The sequence below is a fragment of the Xyrauchen texanus genome, chromosome 8 (assembly GCF_025860055.1).
Source record: "Xyrauchen texanus isolate HMW12.3.18 chromosome 8, RBS_HiC_50CHRs, whole genome shotgun sequence".
NCBI classification, from domain to species: Eukaryota; Metazoa; Chordata; class Actinopteri; order Cypriniformes; family Catostomidae; genus Xyrauchen; species Xyrauchen texanus.
Window position 1 is genome coordinate 25,955,255 of NC_068283.1, and position 24,377 is coordinate 25,979,631.

General features: G+C 37.9%; 1 protein-coding gene across 2 annotated transcripts in view; it reads left to right on the forward strand.

The window, feature by feature from the left end:
- Positions 1-3,449: 3,449 nt before the first annotated feature.
- LOC127647561 (LIM domain-containing protein 2-like) overlaps positions 3,450-24,377 on the forward strand; it is a 38,278-nt gene continuing 17,350 nt past the window's right edge. For both annotated transcript variants that reach the window (XR_007971073.1, XM_052131865.1), the window contains exon 1: positions 3,450-3,611. Coding sequence is in view for 1 of the 2 variants with exons in the window: in XM_052131865.1 (XP_051987825.1) it covers positions 3,609-3,611 (3 nt within the window). In the remaining variant the exon portion in view is untranslated. The remainder of the gene's footprint in view (positions 3,612-24,377) is intronic.

Sequence of the window (24,377 nt, forward strand, 5' to 3'; positions counted from 1 at the left end):
TTTGATATGCTGTCCAACTTTAACATTATCACTCTGTCCTACTCTAACATTAAACCTCTGGAAAAGTGGGACAGAGGAATAATTATTCTATAGAAAACATTGATAAATTATTTGGAATTACTCTTTAAACTTTATGATACACTTTCACATCATATATCATTATATTATAATGTAAAATTTACAAACATTAATTAATAAATAAAAAATGTATAACCTTAATAAGATTTACCTAAAATGTGTCTGAGATGTTCTTTAAAATGTCTTTTCCCACTGGTGGTCATGAAATTAGTTGTGATGTCACAAAGTGGATCATTAATAACTCATGAATATCAATTGGGTAACAAGCAGATAAACCAAATAATCTTTTTAAACTGTTTTGATAAAAAGTAATTCTTGATGACAAATACAAGCACTACATTAAATATTTTACATAATTAATTTGCAAACCACATCCATTCACCCAACACTGTCAGTACTGGGATTTTGTTAATCAGTGAATAAAGCCCGAATTCAGCCCGAAGTTTTAGCTAGACCGTGCTAAAGTAGAATTTTAGTAGAATTGGTCAGAGTAATGCGGTCATTATCTGATTGGCTAGAGTAGACAGTGGGTTGATTAGTTGATTAATAAATGTGAGCTGCTATCCACAAATAAATGCACGCAATTAACAAAGGAATGTTGGAAAGAGTTGTGTTTGTGAGTTAAAAACTTTTTTCTAAATTTGCAAATCTCATTGTATTTATTTGTGAATTCATTTTATTTTTGTGCCAAACGCCCGATACATTTAGTGGATCTTATTCTTTTTATTTGTGAACAATTTTTTTAATTTATGAATCTCCTTCCATTTGTATGTTATTTTGAGATAATAATCTTCTCATAGAACACATGTACTGAGTATGCATAAAATGACCCAGATGTGTTCTTGATCAGTCTGAATATTGAGGATGCATTGGATGGATTCTTGTGTGTAAGAACCTGGCACTATGGTGGCAGACGAAGGACATTTATCATTTTGTTTTCCCTAAAGAGTTTCCCGCTGTCAGCTTGCGAAAGTCTGAAGGCTTGTGAGATTTGTTATTTATTTATATATATACACTCACCTAAAGGATTATTAGGAACACCTGTTCAATTTCTCATTAATGCAATTATCTAATCAACCAATCACATGGCAGTTGCTTCAATGCATTTAGGGGTGTGGTCCTGGTCAAGACAATATCCTGAACTCCAAAATGAATGTCAGAATGGGAAAGAAAGGTGATTTAAGCAATTTTGAGCGTGGCATGGTTGTTGGTGCCAGACGGGCCGGTCTGAGTATTTCACAATCTGCTCAGTTACTGGGATATTCACGCACAACCATTTCTAGGGTTTACAAAGAATGGTGTGAAAAGGGAAAAACATCCAGTATGCGGCAGTCCTGTGGGCGAAAAAGCCTTGTTGATGCTAGAGGTCAGAGGAGAATGGGCCGACTGATTCAAGCTGATAGAAGAGCAACTTTGCCTGAAATAACCACTCGTTACAACCGAGGTATGCAGCAAAGCATTTGTGAAGCCACAACACGCACAACCTTGAGGCGGATGGGCTACAACAGCAGAAGACCCCACCGGGTACCAGTCATCTCCACTACAAATAGGAAAAAGAGGCTACAATTTGCAAGAGCTCACCAAAATTGGACAGTTGAAGACTGGAAAAATGTTGCCTGGTCTGATGAGTCTCGATTTCTGTTGAGACATTCAGACGGTAGAGTCAGAATTTGGCGTAAACAGAATGAGAACATGGATCCATCATGCCTTGTTACCACTGTGCAGGCTGGTGGTGGTGGTGTAATGGTGTGGGGGATGTTTTCTTGGCACACTTTAGGCCCCTTAGTGCCAATTGAGCATCGTTTATATGCCACAGCCTACCTGAGCATTGTTTCTGACCATGTCCATCCCTTTATGGCCACCATGTACCCATCCTCTGATGGCTACTTCCAGCAGGATAATGCACCATGTCACAAAGCTCGAATCATTTCAAATTGGTTTCTTGAACATGACAATGAGTTCACTGTACTAAAATGACCCCCACAGTCACCAGATCTCAACCCAATAGAGCATCTTTGGGATGTGGTGAAACGGGAGCTTCGTGCCCTGGATGTGCATCCCACAAATCTCCATCAACTGCAAGATGCTATCCTATCAATATGGGCCAACATTTCTAAAGAATGCTTTCAGCACCTTGTTGAATCAATGCCACGTAGAATTAAGGCAGTTCTGAAGGCGAAAGGGGGTCAAACACAGTATTAGTATGGTGTTCCTAATAATCCTTTAGGTGAGTGTATATATATATATATATATATATATATATATATATATATATATATATATATATATATATAAAATATATATATTTTTATGTATAAAACGCATGGAGGAAACAAGTGTCTTGCAAAATATCACTGGTCAATGTCACTGGTGTTGATAATGCCAGTAGTTCTCTTACGGTCTACAAATGTGCTCGAATGGGCAATTGCACAAACGAAAGATCGCAGAACATCTCAAATCTGGTAGTAGATGTGTTCTACGTCCGCCGGTCCTTTCGAGTTCGAGTTTGTTCTCTGAAGGTAGCTTGGCAAGACTGGTCTTCATAAGAGCGTAAGTCCGTTCTCTGCATTCTTTGCATTGAGAAACATGAGGGAGAGTAAATGATGACATAATATTCATTTTTGGGTAAATCATGCCTTTAACGTTTAGGCCTATCTCCCATTAGAGTGACTCCAGGTCAAAGCTAAATAAATGTTTGTAGCTAAATAACAATTATAATAGACATTAAACAAACTATTCTCTGTAAGCTTCCTTTACTTACCTACTTAACGAGTCGTTAATGATTAAACAAAGGAACACTCATTTTGTTTTTTGTTTTGCTTATGTTGTCTTGGACTATGACATATAGAGACACAATAGTTTTCAGCTACTGATGCCATTGTAGAAATGTACTATTCACAGAGAGCCACGATAAATTCAAACCATGAGTGAAAGTGAGCAGTATCGGCTGGTCATTTGATCCCAATATGGCAGCCCCCAGAGGGAACCCTCTCTCCGTGTAGAATAAAACAGCTGTTATAAGTTTACTGATATAACTGAAGTGAAGTAATGATCTCATGTGAGTGGTCATCATGATTATATACATATGTTTCCAAATGACATTCTTTAGAAATATTTTTTTTTAAAGAGAAAAATTAATGAGCGTACCTTTAAATACTAAGGGAACGAGAAAAAAAAAATGTGAGGAATGAGGCAATAGAGCCTATTTCTCGCAAAAGTGTCCTTCAGAAAAGATCTTGAAAATCTAAGGTGGGAGGAGAGCGCGAGGACGCGGCACGAGCATCATCCAATCGCGTGCGACATCCTGCTGAAAAAAAAGGCGTGATGAAGAAAAAAAAAAACGCCCGTTGAAAAGAGAAAGGTGGGGGGAAAGCAGGTCAAGCTCTGTAGACAGCTTGGATGTTCACAGTCTGTGCTGGAACATTTAGGGGAGCGTGAGAAACGAATAAGATTTAACTGACTCGAGCAAAGAGACTGGGCAGTAGATCTCTCATCCTCTTTCTCTTCAGCAGGCTGATAAGGATACGCAAATGGTGAGTTTCTACGCTTTGATTCAGCAGCAGCCAGTGAACCCAACGACCCCCTCTATTGTGGTGGTGAGGTTCAGTATGCTAGCATGTGTGCTCTCAAAAACTTACTGTGGGATACTGGTCTAAAACTCAATGGTGTTGTTGCATATCATATGCTTTTCTGTAAGTAGATATGCGTTTGTGGAAACGTTTACACTGGATACAACGGTAAACCCATGTACAGTCAGAGCTAATGTTGTAGTGGGGAAATATAGGGTGTATGAATGACCGTCATGTATCTTCCTTTTAAGATATACATTGTTCAGTTTAATGAAGACAGAATAGACAATCCTCTTGAAAAAGCGTTCAGGTTTTGACACATTGCGTGTCATGCATGGGCTGTGCGTCCGCCGACCCAATTAATCTCATGGCAAGGTGGAGGGTACAGTACTTACATTTACACCAGGTTTATTCAAAATCACTTTTGTACTTCCTCTCACTGTTGTTGAGCATCACCGACGCTGTGTCTAGTAAGAAATGCTAATCAGCTGAGTGGTTGAAAGTAAGGCTAGCAGCAGAATGTGGCGGTGCTCTTTCAGTGTTGGGGCTCCTGTCGTGCTTTTCTGCCATGATAAGATGTAATATACGGTTCATACAGCGTAACACAGTGTCCTGACAGCTGCCTGATGACATACAATTATATAGACCAGTCTGTCATATCTCCCTTCTCTCTCTTTTCATTTGGTGGTCACTTATATGAAAAAAAAAAAAAAATAAATAAATATATATATATATATATATATATATATATATATATATATATATATATATATATATATATATATATATTATAAAAATAAAAAATAAAGAATTTTGGCTAACCCCTGTGGCAACCTTGCTGTACACATTTTCACATGCAAATGAGCCTTGCGGCAAAGTCTTCATTGTTGCCACAGTTTTGCCATAGAAGTGTTTTGCGCATAGAATTGTGCATTGTTGCCAAAGGTTTGTTGTAGATTCACCACTACTGGTGAGAAACTGCAAACTTCTGACAAACATTTGTGGCAAATCGCGAGATCATTTACATGGGAAAATAAGTGGCAAATTTGCAACAAGAACTCTTGATTTTTGTAAGGGAAGCGACCTTGGGGCCATTCACACTGAATGCATTTTTGCTTCTGTCCATGCAGTTTTTCAATCGTTTTCCTATGCAGACCTTAAACACTTTTAAAAATGCATCTCGAGAAACCTGCATTCTGTTATATTCATTACGCTCTATTTAGCTTTTGTTTTTTGTTTTTCAATGCAAAAACTTGTTTTGGGTGAATGACCCCTTACAGTTCATTCAAGGTATAATTGTTGTTGTATATGAAAATGCAGTATGACACTGTAAACTGAAACACTGGTATGAAATTTAAACTGTAGACTCTTCATAGACCCCTCACAAACAACATTTCTTTCTGTCATAGAATTTGAATGGAAATCATGGAAAGTAATGTATCATGGAAAAAGTGCAACAAGGCGTAAGCTGAGCTTTTTATGTAGAAACTTATGTAAATGTTTTTGACATGAACACCTCTGAATCTAAGCCTATGGTTGTTATGGCATCATGTTTGTTTAAATCCTGTCCAGCATAAGCTTAGTGAGAACACGGCACTCAATTCATGGGAACAGGTGTGTCTCAACCCAGAGTTTCCGCTAGAAAAAAATGGTGCCGGTCACAGAGGTTTCGTTTTACGGACATTTTGATGATATGCCGGTCAAATATATCGCCTCTTAATTAGTCAAGTTGAGGAAAACTGAAGGCAGTCTATGTAACTTAAAAAATGACATAATCAGGCCGTATAGAATGCAACATATTATTATTAGGTTAACTTTCAAATAGACGAAAAAAAAAACATGAACGTCCGATTGGCGTCAATCAACGCCAATTGTTTTTTACTGTGGTTTCACACACATTCACTTTTTGAAACATTGAGGCACATGGATGTACCTAATACAAATAAATAAAACATCTCCAGTTAACTAGCAGATCATTCATTTAGTCCGTTATTAAATAAGAGATCTAGCGCTAAAATCTGTTGTTTTTTAAATCAAGCTGAGCGCTCGTGTCCGCTCCTATCAGTTGCATGGACGACGCGCTGCGCGAGTTGCGCAATCTTCACTAGGACGCGCGTTTCAATCTATCGCCGTTGCGGAGACTCTCTATTAATTCCGGTGAAATCACACAATAAAATGCACACAAACGTGTCCCTGCTTGATATAGACTGTAACCATGCACTGATGAACATAGGCTATTCAGTTTTGATGATAGAGAAAAAAAACTGCACGAATGCGCGGATTAGAAGCACTGATCTATCTATAATGAGATGTTCCTGATTCACCATCGTCTGGCCTCTGAAAAAGCTTTTAAAGCTAGTCTGCCTGGGCCTGGCCATATTTGAAACGTCTCACTCAATCGTTCGTTGTTTAGGTCTATATTGCAGCCGTTTTAGGCGTGCGCTTTATCTGAAATGCAGCACGCGATGTTGTTTCATAACTTTCAAACGATAGAGCCTGTTCCTTTATAACATAGCAAGAGATCGGTGTATTTTTGCTTTATACATTTTAGGCTTATTCTCAAATTCAGATTGTGTTAGGGAGACGGGATTATTAGGCAATTTTAATCGGACAATTTGACCGGAGAGATTTAATTTTGTTGGACATTTAATTTTTTTACAGGCCAATGTCCGGTAATTACCGGACAACGGAAACCCTGTCTCAACCATAGATGTAGCATTATAAGATCAGCCATTTTGATAATTGATTAATTATTTGTAAATAAACTCAACCAATTACTCTTAATTGCGTTAAACTTTTGTTTTATAAGCTTCCAAATCCATTTCTTCCAGTCGGCTCATTTCTGTTCCTAATGAAAGTGGCTCTTTGTTGTGGCAGTTAGGGCTGGCCATCTGGCAGTGGATTGTCTGATCAAACATATGTACTTTTTGAGTTAAATTAGCTCCTTTGGGTAATCTTCAGCAGGAGGAAAAGGTCTGTTTCTGCAAATGATGTGCTTGAGAGATTGTGAACATGTGTGGATTTGCATGGCTGCACACAGTGAAATGGTACAAATGTACAGAGGTAACAAACATACATGTAGTCTCATTCTGTTTGCAAGTAATTTTAGCAACATATGTATCTTTTTTCTTTTATACAAAGAGCAGACAGCAAAGTCAGGTCCTCAGTGTTTTCCGTTCAATCTATGCCTTAAAGATTGTGTACACAGATTATTCATGTGGAGACGATAGCCTGCAGCATCAAATGTTAAGCTGTCAGAAGTGAATGAAGGGGCACATTGAAACAGGTGTTCATACAGAATATTGGAACTGGTTGGAAGTGAAAATATGAGGAAGGTCTTTGTGAGAGGCCCCCTAGCCAACTCTGCTCACTACTACACTAAAAGGCCTGTCTTTTGTGAGTAATGCCCTTCTAGAAATGCATTACAATAGATATCTTTTCAAGTTCTCATTTGTTCAGGCAATCAGAGGCATGTCAAATAAATATTTAAAAATGACGAGCATCTAGACTTTATTAATTTATTCAGCTGCATATTACTGATTACTTTTCCTTCTTTTCTTAAAGTTGTAAGAAGTAATGCAGATTAAGAGCAGACTGTTCAAGACTGAGTATTTTCTCTTGAACAATTTATGTTTTATTTTTTTGCAGGCTGTGTTGTGATGATCCAGTTTGGGTGGTTAAGTGAATGTAACACACAGAGGTTCTAGTGCATGGTCTACTCTGTCTCTTGACTATTCTTAGAGCTCCATAGTAATGAAATTTTGCCAACAAGGACTCTGGGACAGCCTGTGCTGAGTAATAATGGAACCTTTTCTTTCCTTGCAAAAAATGCCCATATATGGAGGAAGAGAAGAAATTAGGCTTAGTTCCTATATAGCACTTTCTACCAAGCGACAAGCTGTAAGTGCTGTAACTTGCACTAGTTGTCTGTTGTGTCCCATCCTTGACTTGAGTATTTTTAATTTGAAAATAGACTGATATATTTAAGCTGTATGTTGTATTATATGTACTGTATTGTAGGGATCAGTTAGATTACTAACTGAGAAAAAAATGCAGTTAACTGGTTTAATGATTATTTGCCTATTTTCTTATGATGCAACAGCACTGAGGCAAAAAAGTCAAAGCATATCATAGTTGAACATGTTACTAGACGTATTTCTTAGGTATATACATAGATCAGCCACAACATTATAACCACCTGCCTAATATCGTGTCGGCCCCCTTATGCCGCAAAAACAGCCTCCTCAGCTTGGGTGGGATTATAGGCTGATCATTATAGTTACGCCGCCTCTGCTGCCGTGACATCATCTTAAACATGACACAAACTGACCAAAACAATAAAACTACCGCTAGCTGTTAGCTACTAGCTCATTGTGCTGCATAAAGCAGTTGTTGCATTGTGTGATTGTTTTTTTACTCAAGTGTAACAGGTAAATTGGCCTGGTTGTTTTAGAAGCAAGCTTCCAGTAGCCGGTCAACTAAATTAAGTGAAGCTTTCAAGCAGAGTATAGAGTATAGAGTTAACGTAACAAAACGTACCATCCTCCATCGTGGCTGAGTCCAGGGCACCCCCCCATTGCTTGGTGATGTCCATTTGGTCGAACAGCTGAGGCTCTCAGAGACTTTTTCGTTTCGCTCATCGCTAACGAGTGGACCGTCTTTTTGAAAAGTCACGTGAACAAATGATACTGCTATCGCTGTTACTAACTTCAAAACTAGTGGGTTGATGTCCCGTGTTGGAAATCCAGTGACGGTAGTGACGATTCTCCCTGACAATCAGTGATTTGCAGGATTTTGATGTCAGATTTTGTATCGGCTAGACTTGCTTGGAACCTCAACCGAGGTGATACTAAAAAAGTATCAGTTACCAGGTACTAGCCACAGTGGAAAACCCCCAAAAAAGCAAACAGAGTCGAGTTGTACCGTGCAGTGGAAAAGGCCCAATAGACTCCACAAGACCTCTGAATATGTCCTGTGGTATCTGACACCAAGACATTAGCAGCAGATCCATTAAGTTGTGTAAATTGAGAGGTAGGGCCTCCATGGATTGAACTTGTTGGTCCAGCACATCCCATAGATGCTCAATCGGATTAAGATCTGGGGAATTTGGAGTCCAACACATGAAATTCAAAAACTGACCTAATATTTCCCACCCCTTGACAGGTGCCATTGAAATGAGATAACAAATGTTATTCCCTTCACCTGTCAGTGGATTTAATGTGTAGCTGGTCAGTGTACACCGATCAGCAACAACATTAATACCGCCTGCCTAATATTGTGTAGGTCCCCCTCGTGTTGCCAAAACAGCACCAACCCGCATCTCAGAATAGCATTCTGAGATGCTGTTCTTCTCACCACAATTATACAGAGTGGTTATCTGAGTTACTGTAGACTTTGTCAGTTCGAACCAATCTGGCCATTATCGGTTGACCTCTCTCATCAACAAGGCATTTCCGTCCACAGAACTGCCGCTCACTGGATGTTCTTTGTTTTTGACACCATTCAGAGTAAATTCTAGAGACTGTTGTGTGTGAAAATCCCAGGAGATCAGCAGATACAGAAATACTCAAACCAGCCCATCTGACACCAACAATCATCCATGCGATTCTCTAATCAGCCAATCGTGTTACTGCAGTGCATAAAATCAGGCAGATATGGTCATGAGCTTCAGTTAATGTTCACATCAACCATCAGAATAAGGGAAAAAAATGATCTCAGTGGTTTTGACTATGGCACGATTGTTGGTGCCAGATGGGCTGGTTTGACTATTTGGTTTGAAATTCTACAAACCGAATTTCAAATCATTACAGTGCATGCATACACTTTTAGCTTGCCTTCTATCAAACACAACCCAACCGTGGACACTTTCATATAGAGGCTCTGTAGAGAACTGTAGATATTCAGTTTTTTTTACAAGCATAGTATTTTTATTTCCGGTGTGATAGTTTGTGTAGAGTACTGTCATATTAACGGGCAAAAGAGACAAGTTTAACTCTGTTTTGTCCATGTTTGTTAAATTCCATTAATAGGAGCAATTTATCTTGGCAAAAGGGGAAAAATTCTGTTGGTTATGTTTCATGATCTCTGATTGCAAAACATGCTCCCTTCCATGTGATAAGAAAGATGCTCACGGCTGTGTTTTTTGAACAACCATAAAGTGTCTACATCAAGTTTCGAACTGTATGGACATGTTTAAAAGCCTTCAAAAAGGAATGTGTCCAGGCTACACCGTTGTAAGTAAATATTCACAATTTTCCTGCGCTTGTAATGTACAAATACTAAAAGCAATGGTCTGCTTTGCAAAATATGGCAAAGAAGGTTTTAGAATTCCACTTTTAATCTTTTTCCACTTTAACCACATCCTTTAATTGTATCCTTATGTTTTAATTTGAGTTTTCTGACCAGTAGAATCCTAGTTTAAAGTATAATCTGAATACAACTGCAGTTGTAGGTACACAGACAATCCTGGAGCATATTTTGTTTAGCAGTGGATGGTGACATTTTACACCATGCACTTTCTCTTGGTCAAAGACACGCTCTGGAGTCAAATGAAACATTAGACTGTTCCTCTTCACCCATGGCCTTAAACCTTCTCTCTTACACTGTAAAGACATCTTCACTTTTTTCAGATTCAACACATTTCAAGTTTCACATCCGTGTGCACACCCCAGTGTCAGCTTCTGTCTGTGGCTTAATGGTTGTGGCAGAGACTTTCAAATTCTTCTTTGTGAAACTTTAAACCTTGCTGGCAACAACGTGATCACACAGGAAGTCGGCATGTTTTTTTTGAGAGTTCCAGCACTGGCCACATTATGGCGTGATGCATCAGCAGTGTGGAAGACCCGGGTTTGGATTCCACTTTGAAACCGTAAAGTAATTGTTTTCAATGACAGTCTCAATTAAGAGGTTTCCTTTTTTACTTCACTGTAGGGCTGCAACTAACGATTATTTTGATAATCAATTAATCTAACAATTATTAGACCGATTATTCGGGCGATTATTGCAACGATTAATCATTAGCTCTTAACCGACTATTCAGCTTGTGCCTGACTTAAAAGGTTGTATTAAACATGTTTACAACAATAAAGAGGACACAATCATCTTTTAAAAATACCTCTAAATTCTAAATCCTTTTATTAAGTGTTTTTGGCTTGTTTTCCATTTAACATTCTCTAAAAATCCTTAAAACAAGATGCATTTAACTGAGAAGCAACAGATATTAAACTTTCTTTAAGAGACTATTTTGAAACTCTTTGAAATAAGAGTGTATTTTGATAAGGATATTTTTTCACTTGTTCATACTTCTGCCAGTGCAGTAAAGAAAAAATATACTCTTATTCAAGATATTTGCTCTAAAAGCAAGTCTAAATATCTTATATGTTGCTTCTCAGGAAAATGTATCTTGTTTTAAGGATTTTTCGATATTTCAAAATATTACAATTAAATATTATATTCAAAATTCTCAAATAAAAATTTTTTTCTTCTGCGGTATAGATGCTAATGTAAGAGTTTTAAATATTTATATTAGAAAACAAACCAAAAAAGACTGTATACAAAAGATTGTATAATGGGCTAAGACTACACCCTCTCACCTTTTTCGATCCATCTTTAACTCACAAAAAAAACAACTCTCATCTTTATAGAGCTGCGTATCGCTGATTTTCTTCACCATAAGATACACAGCGTGACACTCATGTTTTAAGTCACTATGTCACGAGCAATCACTATAAACAAAATCTAGCTGCAGCAAGCTTACGACAGCGACGAGCATCTCCTCGCGAGACGGTGTATCAGCCGGGAGAAGATTGAAACCCTTGCGCGCTGTTTTTCATGGGACTCGTATAAGCGGCTCTGACCGCACAGACAAATGCCAGTTTGAGTTTGTGCTTATTTATACAGCCCACTTCCTTATTATTTGAACTTTAATAAAGGATGCATTAAATACAGTATATAATGGCACTGTTTTTCCTTTTTTAGACTGTTTTGCTCAAGTGGAACACCAGGTACAGTGTTCGCAGAGTATTGTATTATAATACTCTGCGATCTACATCATCTTAATATGTTTGGAAAGTTTGGAGTGCATCTGGACTGTGAGCTGATCTTTCTTTCTTCTCAATCAAGTGCAAGCTCAAGTGCTGCTCTCCTGCATCATCATTAGCGTTTGTCATGTTGTGTTAAATTAAATCAGACGACTATTCAACGACGACAAAATTTCGTCGACAATTTTTTATATTGTCGATGTTGTCGATAATGTCGACTAATCGTTTCAGTTTAGGGTTTGGGTTGGGGGGTACAGTTTATAAAATAAGCATTCTTCTTGACTGTATTACAGCCTGTACAGCTGGAAACATCTGGCTTTTGGCAACCCTCTGTTGAAATTATACCCCACAAATGGAGCTCACACATGCCCATAATGCTTAACACTTACCGCTTTGTGTTTCTAATTCTGGTATGCACAGATCAATGTTAGATAAAGAAAAATCATCCTACTGTTTCCAGTTTCATTGTGAGATCAGTCTGCTGGCAACATGAGTTTTCCCCTGACTACTTTCATACAACCACTTATACCTTCAATTCGGTATTGAGACTTTCTTTTCTTAGGGAACATTAAATTTGATCTGGCTTACACATTACATATGTTAACAGTACATAATGTACAGATTTTGCTGTTTCATAAGGAAATTGGTAGTTTAATTCACCAAAGTGGCATTCAACTGATCACAAAATATAGTCGCAATTCAGAGGTTTTCCTTTCAGGATGTAAAAACAGATGTAAAAAAAACAGCTCCATCACTATTTGAAAAGTCATTTTTTATCAATTCTAGACAAGCCCCATTTCCAGCAGCCATCACTCCAACACCTTATCCTTGAGTAATCATGCTAAATTGCTAATTGGGTACTAGAATCTGGGAACGGCTTGTTCTGAGACAGTGCTTATGATTAATGGAGATTAAAAAATATAAGGACTGGGTGGATTTTTATCATAATAAGGGGGTTATGTACACACTGCCAACACACTTTTATGTTCAAAACACCATGTAAAAGTGAATTTTGCATAATAGGTACCCTTTAAGGTCAATATTAGGTAAAATATGGCAAAAAGAAACCACTTTCTCTCGTCAGTGAATCATTGTTTTGAGGAGTGAAGGCTATACAATGCTTGAAATTGTAAAAAATTGAAGATTTCATACAAAGGTGTACACTGCAGTCTTCAAAGACAAAGGACAACTGGCTCTAACAAGGACATAAAGAGATGTGGAAGGCCAGATGTACAACTAAACAAGAGGATAAATACATCAGAGTCTCTTGTTTGAGAAATAGATGCCTCACGTGTCCTCAGCTGACAGCTTCATTGAATTCTACCTGCTTTCATGTACAACAGTAAAGAAAAGACTCAGGGGTGCAGGCCTTATGGGAAGAATTGCAAAGAAAAAGCCACTTTTGAAACAGAAAAGTAGAGTGGGCAAATAAACACAGACATTGGACAACAGATAATTGGAAAAGAGTGTTATGGATCTTAACCCCATTGAGCTTTTGTGGGATCAGTTAGACTGTAAGGTGCATGAGAAGTGCCCGACAAGACAGCCACATCTATGGCAAGTGCTACAGGAAGTGTGGGGTGAAATGAGTATCTTGACAAACTGTCAGCTAGAATGCCAATTATCTGCAAAGCTCTCATTGCTGCATGTGGAGGATTTTTTGATGAGAACACTTTGAAGTAGTTTAAAATGTTTTGAAATTGTTTTTCAAATTGTAATAGTAAATTTTCACGTTATTAATGTCTTGACTATACACCATGATCAGTTGAATGCCACTTTGGTGAACAAAAGTACCAATTTCTTTCCATAGGAGCAAAATCTGTACATTATTTCAAACTTTTGGCCGCCAGTATATGAAAAACGAGCACTGTAATTGCTTGGCAGGCTGTTAACACCAAGAAAATAGTATAGAACAAAACTTGAGATAGAAATTTGAATATTAAAGAATTAGAGGCTGTTTGATAATGTCCTGAGCCATTCATACATGTAAACCAGTCAGACTCCTCTAAAATTTGCCTACTTCAAATAAGAGTAATTTGCAGCAAAAAGGTTCGATTATTGTTTGCTCTGTAGTCTGTAATGTCTCAGGTTTACTACTTTATGCTGAATGCTGCTGGAGCACGTAAAGCAATGTGTTGCAATGTATGTTGCAATAAAAAGGGCTGAATGTTCCTCAAATGTTGCATAATCCTGAAGACTCAATTTACCGATTGGCACCAGTGGATGCAGGCCATCGCTAATGTATCACTTGCTAGATTAATGCCTCCTGTGTTTTTTGTGCCCCAAAGACTCATTTTGTTTTTCTAGTTTACAGGGAGATCAATCATAACTTGACATTTGCAAAATTTTATCTCATGTATTGAGCCCAGCCAGACTCCCTCACGTATAATCTGTGTTATAAGGAATTTTTACAATTGATTTTCCTCCTCTAAATCTGGCATTTGTTGTAGAGACTTGGAGTAGTTTATTTTTAATTAAGAATTATTGGCTTGGCAAATTGTGGCAAACGTGATGCCAACCCAAACAGTGTGTTATATAAAGCACTGTGTTGTTAGCTATATAGTGATCCGTGTGCGTTATAATAAAAGTATGCAAGTTTTATCCTCTTAATAATTGTTTAGAAGGCTCTGAGGGTGTTCTTTTTTTTTTTTTGTTTGACCACATACTTTGTGTATACCAAAGGCTACGGTATACTTCATTTTTTTGTGTACCATCCTGTCTCGCGCGCAACATTTTAAGTGTATTAATTTGTCTGCGAGCTTGTGGACGCCCTTGCTGTTGCCGTTGCTTTAGTGTAGTCATTGGCAGATGCATGTATAGACGACGTGCAAAGATATAGACTGTCCACTTGTCTAGAAAAACTGGGCTGTGTGCGGACAGTTCTTGCATACTATAGCCTACTGATGACAAAATTTGGTGTGTTAGATGTAGCGGAAACCTAATGTATACTATCACTTACAATGTCCGTTACTGCAATTTAATATCAGGCATACCAAAAAGTCTTTGGCTTTACCCATTTTTCTTTTAGCTGATTATTTAAAATACCTAGTCTGCAAAGTTTAAACCCCTTGTTTTGCTGCAATGATTGCATATTATTAGAGGTGGTGGTCCTTTGATGTTTGGGAAGCATCAGAATGCATTTGCGTTTACACTACAAATGTAATGTATTCAAATGCATTTCTGACTAAATCTTAAAATGGTTGAAGTGATCCAGTTACAAGGTGCATTGGACCCCTTTTATACTTGTAGGCCTATTTGGTGCTGTCTGCTTGTGATCAGATCACCCAAGAAGGATGTTCATGCAGGTGTACGTGGGCCTGTGTGGGTGGACTGTGGTCACAAGAGAGTTGCCACACCACAACTCCTCTTACTCCACTGAACTCCTTCCTGTTTATTGCCCTGGCTGTCTGAACCCATGGGGAGCAGCTGATGGGATCTGTCCAGCTAATGAGATTAAAAGAGTGTCTGCAGTCTACTACCAGAGAGGAAGAGTGATTGGGGTGTGGCCTGTTTGACTGTGGGAGAGAGTAATATCATGACCTCTGCTAACAGCAGGGCATAACAAATCATAGTGGTCTGTCAGTGTCTGAGGGGGTTCAAGGTTTCAAATATGTATTAACACTGCCTTGGGTCAGAGCGTGACACACAGCCATTTTGGATGGCTATCATTTAAAATTTGGATAAGATATTTGGCTTGTTCTCATAGACTGTATACAGACTGACTCTACCTAAATTTTTTTCGGTCAGTGTTCAGTAGTCAGAGCATGTAAATCTGAAATGGATACAAGGCTACTTGATGAGCCGTGTTCAAAGCGGTTGTAAAATGCAGATAAACGCACACCAGTGATTTAAGGCTGAAACATACTCTTTAGAAAATACATGAACGCAGACACTGCTAGTTGTGCAAGCTTGATTTTGTGCGTAGACTTCAATTCTTAACTAAATGCAAGTATGCATTGCATTCTCAGATTTGCCGAAGTAGCGATATAGCAAACATTAGTGAAAACTGTCCACTTCTACAGATTAAATTGAATATTGGTGAGCAGTAAGTTAAAGTCGATATAATTCCTGTATATCAACCTACCTAATTAACATCCGGTTTTATGGCACACATTTGAAAGTAACTCTATCGCCTTCTTGAGTAGAGGTTTGTAACTGCCACAGTAATGCAGGAACGCACAGGAAATCGAGTTTAACCGGGCCGTGCATTGGCAATACATTGGCCAAGTACTCACATCTGCATACACGTCCTTGCTTAAAGTATGTTTCTACTTAGGACTGCACAATTAATCGAAAAAATAATCGCGATTACGGCTACCACGATTATGTAATCGTGAAAATCGAAGATTACAGCGTTCAATTTAAGTCTGCTCCAGTTGTATCAATGGTTTCTATTTACAACATGTTTTTGCAGCAGTTGAGTATTCTAACCAATAACTAACATGTCCGTTGAGCAATGCAATGGCCAATCAGAGCTGCTTAGATTAGTCCTCTGTCCTATCTGTAATGACTGATCCTAATGCGCAAGTTTTAAACTGTCTGAAGGCCCAGATGCTTACTTTATGTTCTTGCTCTGTTCTCGCAGCACATGAAAATTAATACTGAAGAAACATCACCTGACAAGAGCGAAAAGCACTTTGTAATTATTTTGGATTCATTGCATATTGTACCGCTCGCTTTGAACGTAGATGTTAAATACACTGCAAATGATCAACACCACTAAATTAAATTATCCTGTTCTAATCAAGGCACAGATGTGATGTAAATAATTGAGTTGTTATGCTGATTAGACAGCTTTGTTTTTAATGAGAGCATTCGTTAGAGTGCAGAACTTTGTGTGGAGCGTCACTGCGCTCACGTCGAAATGCAGATCTCAAACAGTGTAAACCCGCAGTGAGTGACAGCAGTCATTGTAATGGGAGAGTTTGTCGCTTTGCTTGATTTCTGTGTACAATTTATTAAAATGTAATAACAGATTTGTTTTGTCATGTTAATAAGTAGGCCAATGTGAATTTGATTGTACAAAATAGCAATCAAATAATTCAGCTTAACTGTTCTGGGTGTGTTTTGGAGGTGTAGCCAACACCACTGAAGATCTAACGGGATGAATGATCCACTATCTAGCCACCTAAGCACATACTGAACGCAGTAACTTCATTTTAATCTACTTCCGACGATTTAAATCAGCTGTTAATAAGTTTGAATATTGAATATGCCATATTATTTACTGTACGTGAACTAATAATTTAAGCAGTATTTATCAATTAAATTTATTCTATACCATAGATATCAATTTTCATTTGCCTTACCTTAACAAACATTATTACAATATAAAATGCAATATAATGCTTAAAAGGAACTGGAGAGAGGCTCATATCCACCATTGAAATCTGCTACTCTGAAGAACCACACGATTGCTTGCTTTGTGACGTCACGGTAATTAAAAGTTTTATCGACATTAATAATCACGATTACAATTTCAAGAGCAATAATCGACAATTAGGATTTTTGCTATAATCGTGCAGCCCTATTTCTACTCATACATTTTATAGTAATACACCAAATTGCTATATTGCTTGGCAACCATAAACGGTGTACATTTAAGCTAATGAACTGCATTATTTGGTGGGAGAATTATTGCAAATATTATTATTAAATATGTCATTTAGCATATTGCTTCAGGTTGTGCTTAAAACACCTCACTTGTGAAAAAATCACAGTAATGCACAGCATCTCCTGGCTTATTGCTTTAGTAACGACTCGTGCACACATTTACAATGTGATTCTATTGAGACATGTTGCTTTAAATTATTAACTCAAAATCTGCCTTTTGGAATCCAAACAGTACCTGAAATAAAAATTGTTAAAACATTGTGATATCAGACTGCATGTTCAATTCCACACTGTAATCTGTATATCTAATGGCCTGGTTAACATCTCTTGTAAATGGCTTTATGCACATGTATATAAGATTGAACTTGGAATTATTTAGACAACTTGGTGATTTTGTAAGATTGTCAATGTTAGCCCTTTTCCACCAAAATTGTGTTGGTTCTCGTGCCGAACCTGTGCTCCGCTGGTTCACGGAAGGGGCAGTCTGTTGTAAACCAGCCGTGCTTTTCCACTGACCTGTGAGCAGAACGGTGACCTAACGTATTACTGTCTATGTCGTAGTTTCACTTGAAAACCTCAAAGATAAACCAACATGGCAAGTCAGTTTGTATACAGGTTTTACTCTTGTATTTGAGGACAAATTTAAACATATAGATTAATGCAATCCATCGTTATTACATTGCTCAGCAAGATTGCCATCTACACTAAAGATGACCGGTAATGTAATGTAATTACTAGGGCCGTCAATCGATTAAAATTTTTAATCAAATTATATTATATGAACTTTGACTTAAATTGATAAGTTCTGTAAACTGTTTTCCTTTGCTCTCTCTCTCTCTCTCTCTCTTTAGTTTTTCTGGGATCTCTGTTAATACCATATCGCAAATAAAGCACTCGTTTTGTGGTGTTATCTGAACACTTTTGATAACTGATAATTTTGTGTTTTATTGTTGTTATAGAGCGAATCATACTCCTTACTGCATATGGTAGCTACTGTTGTTGTTTGGGAAAACTTTACCATGGTGAGAAACATTATCCCGCCCTCCGTCCCCTGAAGTAATCTGTTCCGGCGTAAAAACCAGCAACCTTTTGGGCCCATTGTTGAACCAGCTTTTTGACCCCGGAACAGCCTTTTCTGGGGTAGAAATGCATGGAACAGTTTAAGAATTCGCACCTGCCCAGGAACCCGCACCCTAAACATGTTGGTGGAAAAGGGCTATGTGAAACCCAGAGAAGCTGGTTATCTGATCTGTAATTCTTTGTTGTTCCTCAGACTGCACACTTTAGGGTCTTCCCTCTGCATATGGTGTAGCATTTAGCATTTAGACCATGAATGAGTTCGTAGGTCAGCTGATGGCTGATTTTGAAGGTCTCTTGGGAGGGCAGATTGGGACCCCAGCATCATAAAGTGCATCAGAGACGAGCACAGGAAGTAGATGTGTCATCAGTCCTTCCTGCCACAGCGCAGACGGTTGGGCAGCAGTGCTATCTGCATGAGTGTGCAAGTGTGTGTGGTTAGAGCACATGCTTTTCTCCATCTTATGTACAAATAAGGCAAAAAGGGACAGATGGCACCAGCTGAGATCAAGCCTTCCTCGATTGCTTCGTGTGCTACTCTCATGTGTGCGTGAATTGTGTGTATTAACACACGCACATATTTCTAATCCCGTTTTTGCCACTGTTTAAACTGTGACCGATGGAGCATCTTTGTTTTGGGTTTAAATAGTTTGTGCATCGTTTTTATGGCACATCAGTTAAACAGACCACAGAAAATGCCCAAAAAAGCATGTTTAAGTAATTTCTCCCATATAGTCTCATTTGTTTTTTAGGACCCTATGAAATCCATTTTATTTTATCAAAGTTTCCAAATGTAATGTTTTCAGTTTTATTTGTTCTAAATTCTGTGTAATAGTTTAATTAAATGTTATCATCAAAAGGCTGTCTATTCAAATTAATTCATAAAACCTTTTAACGTAACAGTCAGTCAACTTTCCAACATGGATTATTTTTATCAAATGAAGTGCTTCTAAACAAATACTCAGCACAATCTGAAATCGAACATTAGTTATTATTGTAATTGATAAAGTTTTTTGTGAAATACAATGCTGCACAACAGAGCATCACAGTATTAATTAATTGATGAAAACTTTGAAGTATACCCTAGCCTTTGGTATACATACAAAGCATGTGGTCAAAAACAACAGTCTTAACAATTAATAAACTTTTTCAGGTCCACAGCACTGCTTAAGAGAGATTTCTTTACTCTAATGTTAATATTATTGATATCTTTATTACTTCATTGAATGTTTAATTTTACCCTAAAGTAGTTATTTTTATGCCTCATTTTCTTTTAATTTCACATCTAGTTGTATCTCTTTTTTTTTTTTGCCGGTAAAAGCCATTTTAGTTTTGCATATTTTGACGACAGCTTCTCACCGCTGCTTAAACCATTTGCTATATGGCCTAATGTGCTTATTAAACCGCAAAAGGCTGCAATTTATATATATAGTCTACATATGGTGAATATTTCAATTAGGCTCGATGCTCTTGGTGAGTGTTTTCCCACATCCACATTGAAGCGCTCCGCATATGCAGATAGATTATTCATAAAATCTCAACCTTTTGTGGATATATATATTTATTTATTTATTTTATGTTATAAAATATGTTAAATTCCATTACATTTTATAGTTAATTCAGTGTTTATGACTGAATTATGTGATTCTACGTGCATTTCACTCATTACAGAAATCATAGGAGCCTTTTTGTTTTTTTGTTGTTGTTTTTTAGTAGATTTGTTTTTTTGTGGGTTCTTGTGATGTATTGGTGTAGTCATCACACTCCCTGTTGCAGTGCTGTTTTCCATCTTGGAAATTGATTTCTTTTATTGAAATTATGTTTTAATATACAGTTTTTTGTGTGTGTTTATCAAGTACATGTAAATGACTGTGGCAATGGCGCTGAAACACCCATGCTACACAAACTCTGTGAAACAGGAAGTGGGTTGAGCGTTGTCTTGCACTGGGGTGTGTTGTGCCTTTTATCAGATAACGTGTAATCATGGTTAGGTTCTTGTTTTCACTTGTAACGTTGGCTAATATATAGTAAATGGATCATTATATGTTATATAGGGAGAGCACATGATAGGGGTGAAAAAATTTAGATTATTATTATAAAATATATAATATTCCTAGAAATTGAGTAAAGTGATTACATAAATAATTTCAGGCTTAAATATACATTACCCATTTTTGCCCATGTTTCCACTTAGTGCAGTGTTTCCTAAAGGATTGAGATTTTTGCAGTGCCTAATAAGATAATACAATGACAATGACATTATCTCCATTAGAACTTTGTGAATGGCCTAAAGTAGGCTTCTTATGCCAGCGTGCCCTGACCTCGTGCATGCTCAAACTTTTAATCTTACGACTTTGTTTACACATGTCATCAACATTGAACTTTTCCGGTAATGTTACAACCCGTCATCATTAAAAATAATTGCCAGAGGGGTCCTTGGTAGCTCAGCGAGTATTGAAGCCGACTAGCACCACTGGAGTTGCGAGTTTGAATCCAGGGTGTGCTGAGTGACTCCAGCCAGGTCTCCCAAGTAACGAAATTGGCCCAGTTGCTAGGGAGGGTATAGTCACATGGGGTGACCTCCTTGTGGTCGCAATTTTGAGGTTTTTTCAAGTTGTGCATAGATCGCGGAGTGTAGCATGAGCCTCCACATGTGGAGTCTCTGCGGTGTCATGTACAACGAGCCACGGTGCGTGGATTGACCATCTCCGTGGCGGAGGCAACTGAGACTTGTCCTCCTTCACCTGGATTGAGGTGAGTAACCACGCCACCATGAGGACATACTAAGTACTGGGAATCGGGCATTCCAAATTGGGAGAAAAGGGGATAAAAATAAAAAAATTGAAAAAGAATGTTAAATTTCTGAATAATAGTAGAGAGAATTATTTATTTTAGTTTTTATTTCTTTCATCATATTCCCAGTGGGTCAGAAGTTTACATCCACTTTGTTAGTATTTGGTAGCATTGACTTTAAATTGTTTAACTTGGGTCAAAGGTTTTGGGTAGCCTTCCACGAGCTTCTCATAGTAAGTTGCTGGAATTTTGGCCATTTCTCCAGACAGAACTGGTGTAACTGAGTCAGGATTGCAGGACTTTTTTGCTTGTACATGCTGTTTCAGTTCTGCCCACAAATCTTCCATTGGATTGGTAGAAATAGGGCTTTATAATAGCCACTCCAGTGCCTTGACCTTGTTATCCTTAAGCCATTTTGCCACAACTTTGGAGGTATGAGTGGGGTCATTGTTCATTTGGAAGAACCATTTGCGACTGAGTTTTAACTTCCTGGCTGATGTCTTGATGTTGCTTCAATAGTGCAACATTGGTAAGACCAATAGCACAATTGGTAAATGTATCTACTAAAAGTAAATCTCAATTACTCCAGTAAATTCCGAAGTGTTAGAAAAGTTAGTTGTTGTACAATTAATGAATTACCTGGAAAAAAAAAATAATCTCTTAAATTCTAAGCTATTTGGATTCTGGCCAAATGTATATCTCTTAAAGCAGCTGACATGTTTATGCATACTATGATATTATCACATATGACCTATTGTGTGATAATTTGGGGTCAGGCTTCTCAATCAGTTGTTAAACTTGTAATGCCATTATACAAACAAACTTTAAAAGCAATGGATCTGAAACCAATGAAATGGCATAATTGTCAAATTGTATAAAAGTATGATTTGTTAAGTTTTTATATATTTTTTTTTTTTTGAATTCTCATTTATAAAAACAGTATTTAAGTGTGTATATATATATATATATATATATATATATATATATATATATATATATATATATATGGCCATGCCCCTGATGTAATCTGTCAGTTGATACAAAAATACAGTAGTGATGGGGCAAAAAACAGAGGGGAAGTAAGTGGGAATTGTAGAGTTCGGAGATGCAAAACTATGCCCGTAGATTTAAAGTTGCTATCAGAAATCACAGTTTTCTCTACAAAGCTGAAACAATGGCTGAAATAATTTCAGCGATGTGAACATTGAGTACCTTAGGTTTATTCAGGTTGGTTAATTTACATTTTATTTCTGTATGTAGGATAATTTACATTTTATGTTTTGTAACTTTGTATAAAGTTACATATGTACTTTGGTATGTCAATATGCCATTGTTTGATTGTTTAGGTACAACATATACACGCATAGTTATCTGTACATATGTGTATTTGTTTTGTTTCTTGTGATGATTGTGTTTTTGTTTTGATTTTATGTAAAAGCCTAACAAGGGATGAGGGATGCAAATTTGCTTTATGGTATATGTCCCATGTACACGGCATTTGTTGTCTGTGTAACAATGCCTAGTGTATTGTCCCTGTTCTATATATATATATATATATATATATATATATATATATATATATATATAATATACATATACTTTTCCTTCCTCATGATGCCATCTATTTTGTGAAGTGCACCAGTCCCTCCTGCAGCAAAACACCCCCACAACATGCTGCTGCCACCACCATGCTTCACGGTTGGGGATGGTGTTCTTTGGCTTGCAAGCCTCACCCATTTTCCTCCAAACATAACAATGGTCATTATGGCCAAACCGTTCAAATTTAGTTTCATTAGACCAGAGGACATTTTTCCAGAAAGTAAGATCTTTGTCCCCATGTGCACTTGCAAACTGTAGCTTCTTCCTTGCTGAGCACCCTTTCAGGTTATGTTGACATTGGACTTGTTTTACTGTAGATATAGATAGTCTACCTGTTTCCTCCAGCATCTTCACAAGGTCCTTTGTTCTGTTGTTCTGGGATTGATTTTTGTTATTCTGGCACCAAACTACATTAATTTCTAGGAGACCGAATGCATCTCCTTCCTGAGTGGTATGAGGGCTGCGTGGTCCCATGGTGTTTATACTTGCATACTAGTATTTGTACAGATGAACGTGGTACGTTCAGGCACTTGGAAATTGCTCCCAAGGATGAACCAGACTTGTGGAGGTCCACAATTTTTATTCTGAGGTCTTGGCTTATTTCTTTAGAGTTTCCCATGATGATAAGCAAAGATGAGAGTTTGAAAGTAGGCCTTAAAATATATCTACAGGTACACCTCCAAATTGACTCCAGTTAGTGAATCAGAAGGTACATTAAGCTTGACAACGCACATGCAGCCATCCGTCTACATGATCTAAAAGAAAACAAGATTCATCAGACCAGGCCACCTTTTTCCTTTGCTCCATGGTCCAGTTCTGACGCTCTTGTGCCCATTTTAGGCGCTTTCGGTGGTCGACTGGGGTCAGCATGGGCACTCTGACCGGTCTGCGGCTTCGCAGCCCCATACGCAGCAAGCTGCGATGCACTGTGTATTTTGGCACCTTTCTATCATGGCCAGTATTATGTTTTTCAGCAATTTGTGCTACAAGAGCTCTTCTGTAGGATGGGACCAGACAAGCTAGCCTTCGCTCCCCACACACACCTATGAGCCTTGGGTGCCCATGACCCTGTTACCGGTTCACCGGTTGTCCTTCCTTGGACCACTTTTGGTAGGTACTAACCACTGCATACCAGGAACACCCCACAATACCTGTCATTTTGGAGATGATCTGACCCAGTCATCTAGCCTTCACAATTTGGCCCTTGTCAAAGTCGCTCAGATCCTTACGCTTGCCCATTTTTCCTGCTTCCAACACATGAAACAGACTGTTCACTTGCTGCCTAATATATCCCACCCCTTGACCGGTGCCATTGTAACAAGATAATAAATATTATTCACTTCACCTAACAGTGGTTTTAATATTAGAGAGAGAGGGAGATTGCTCTCAATGGCTATGAAATGTGTTGTTGGATGTTTGGTTTCAGGTGATGGCCATCACTGATACCTACACTCTTGCTGAGGTGAGCAAATAAACTCTTCTCCGATATAAATCAACAGTCTGCATGTGTGAGCTATTACACCAGCGGATCATTTTGAGATTAAAGCTCTTGTTTAATATGAAAGGAAAAAAAGAAATGCTGTAGTCGAGGGGGATAGCTGCTCTTGGC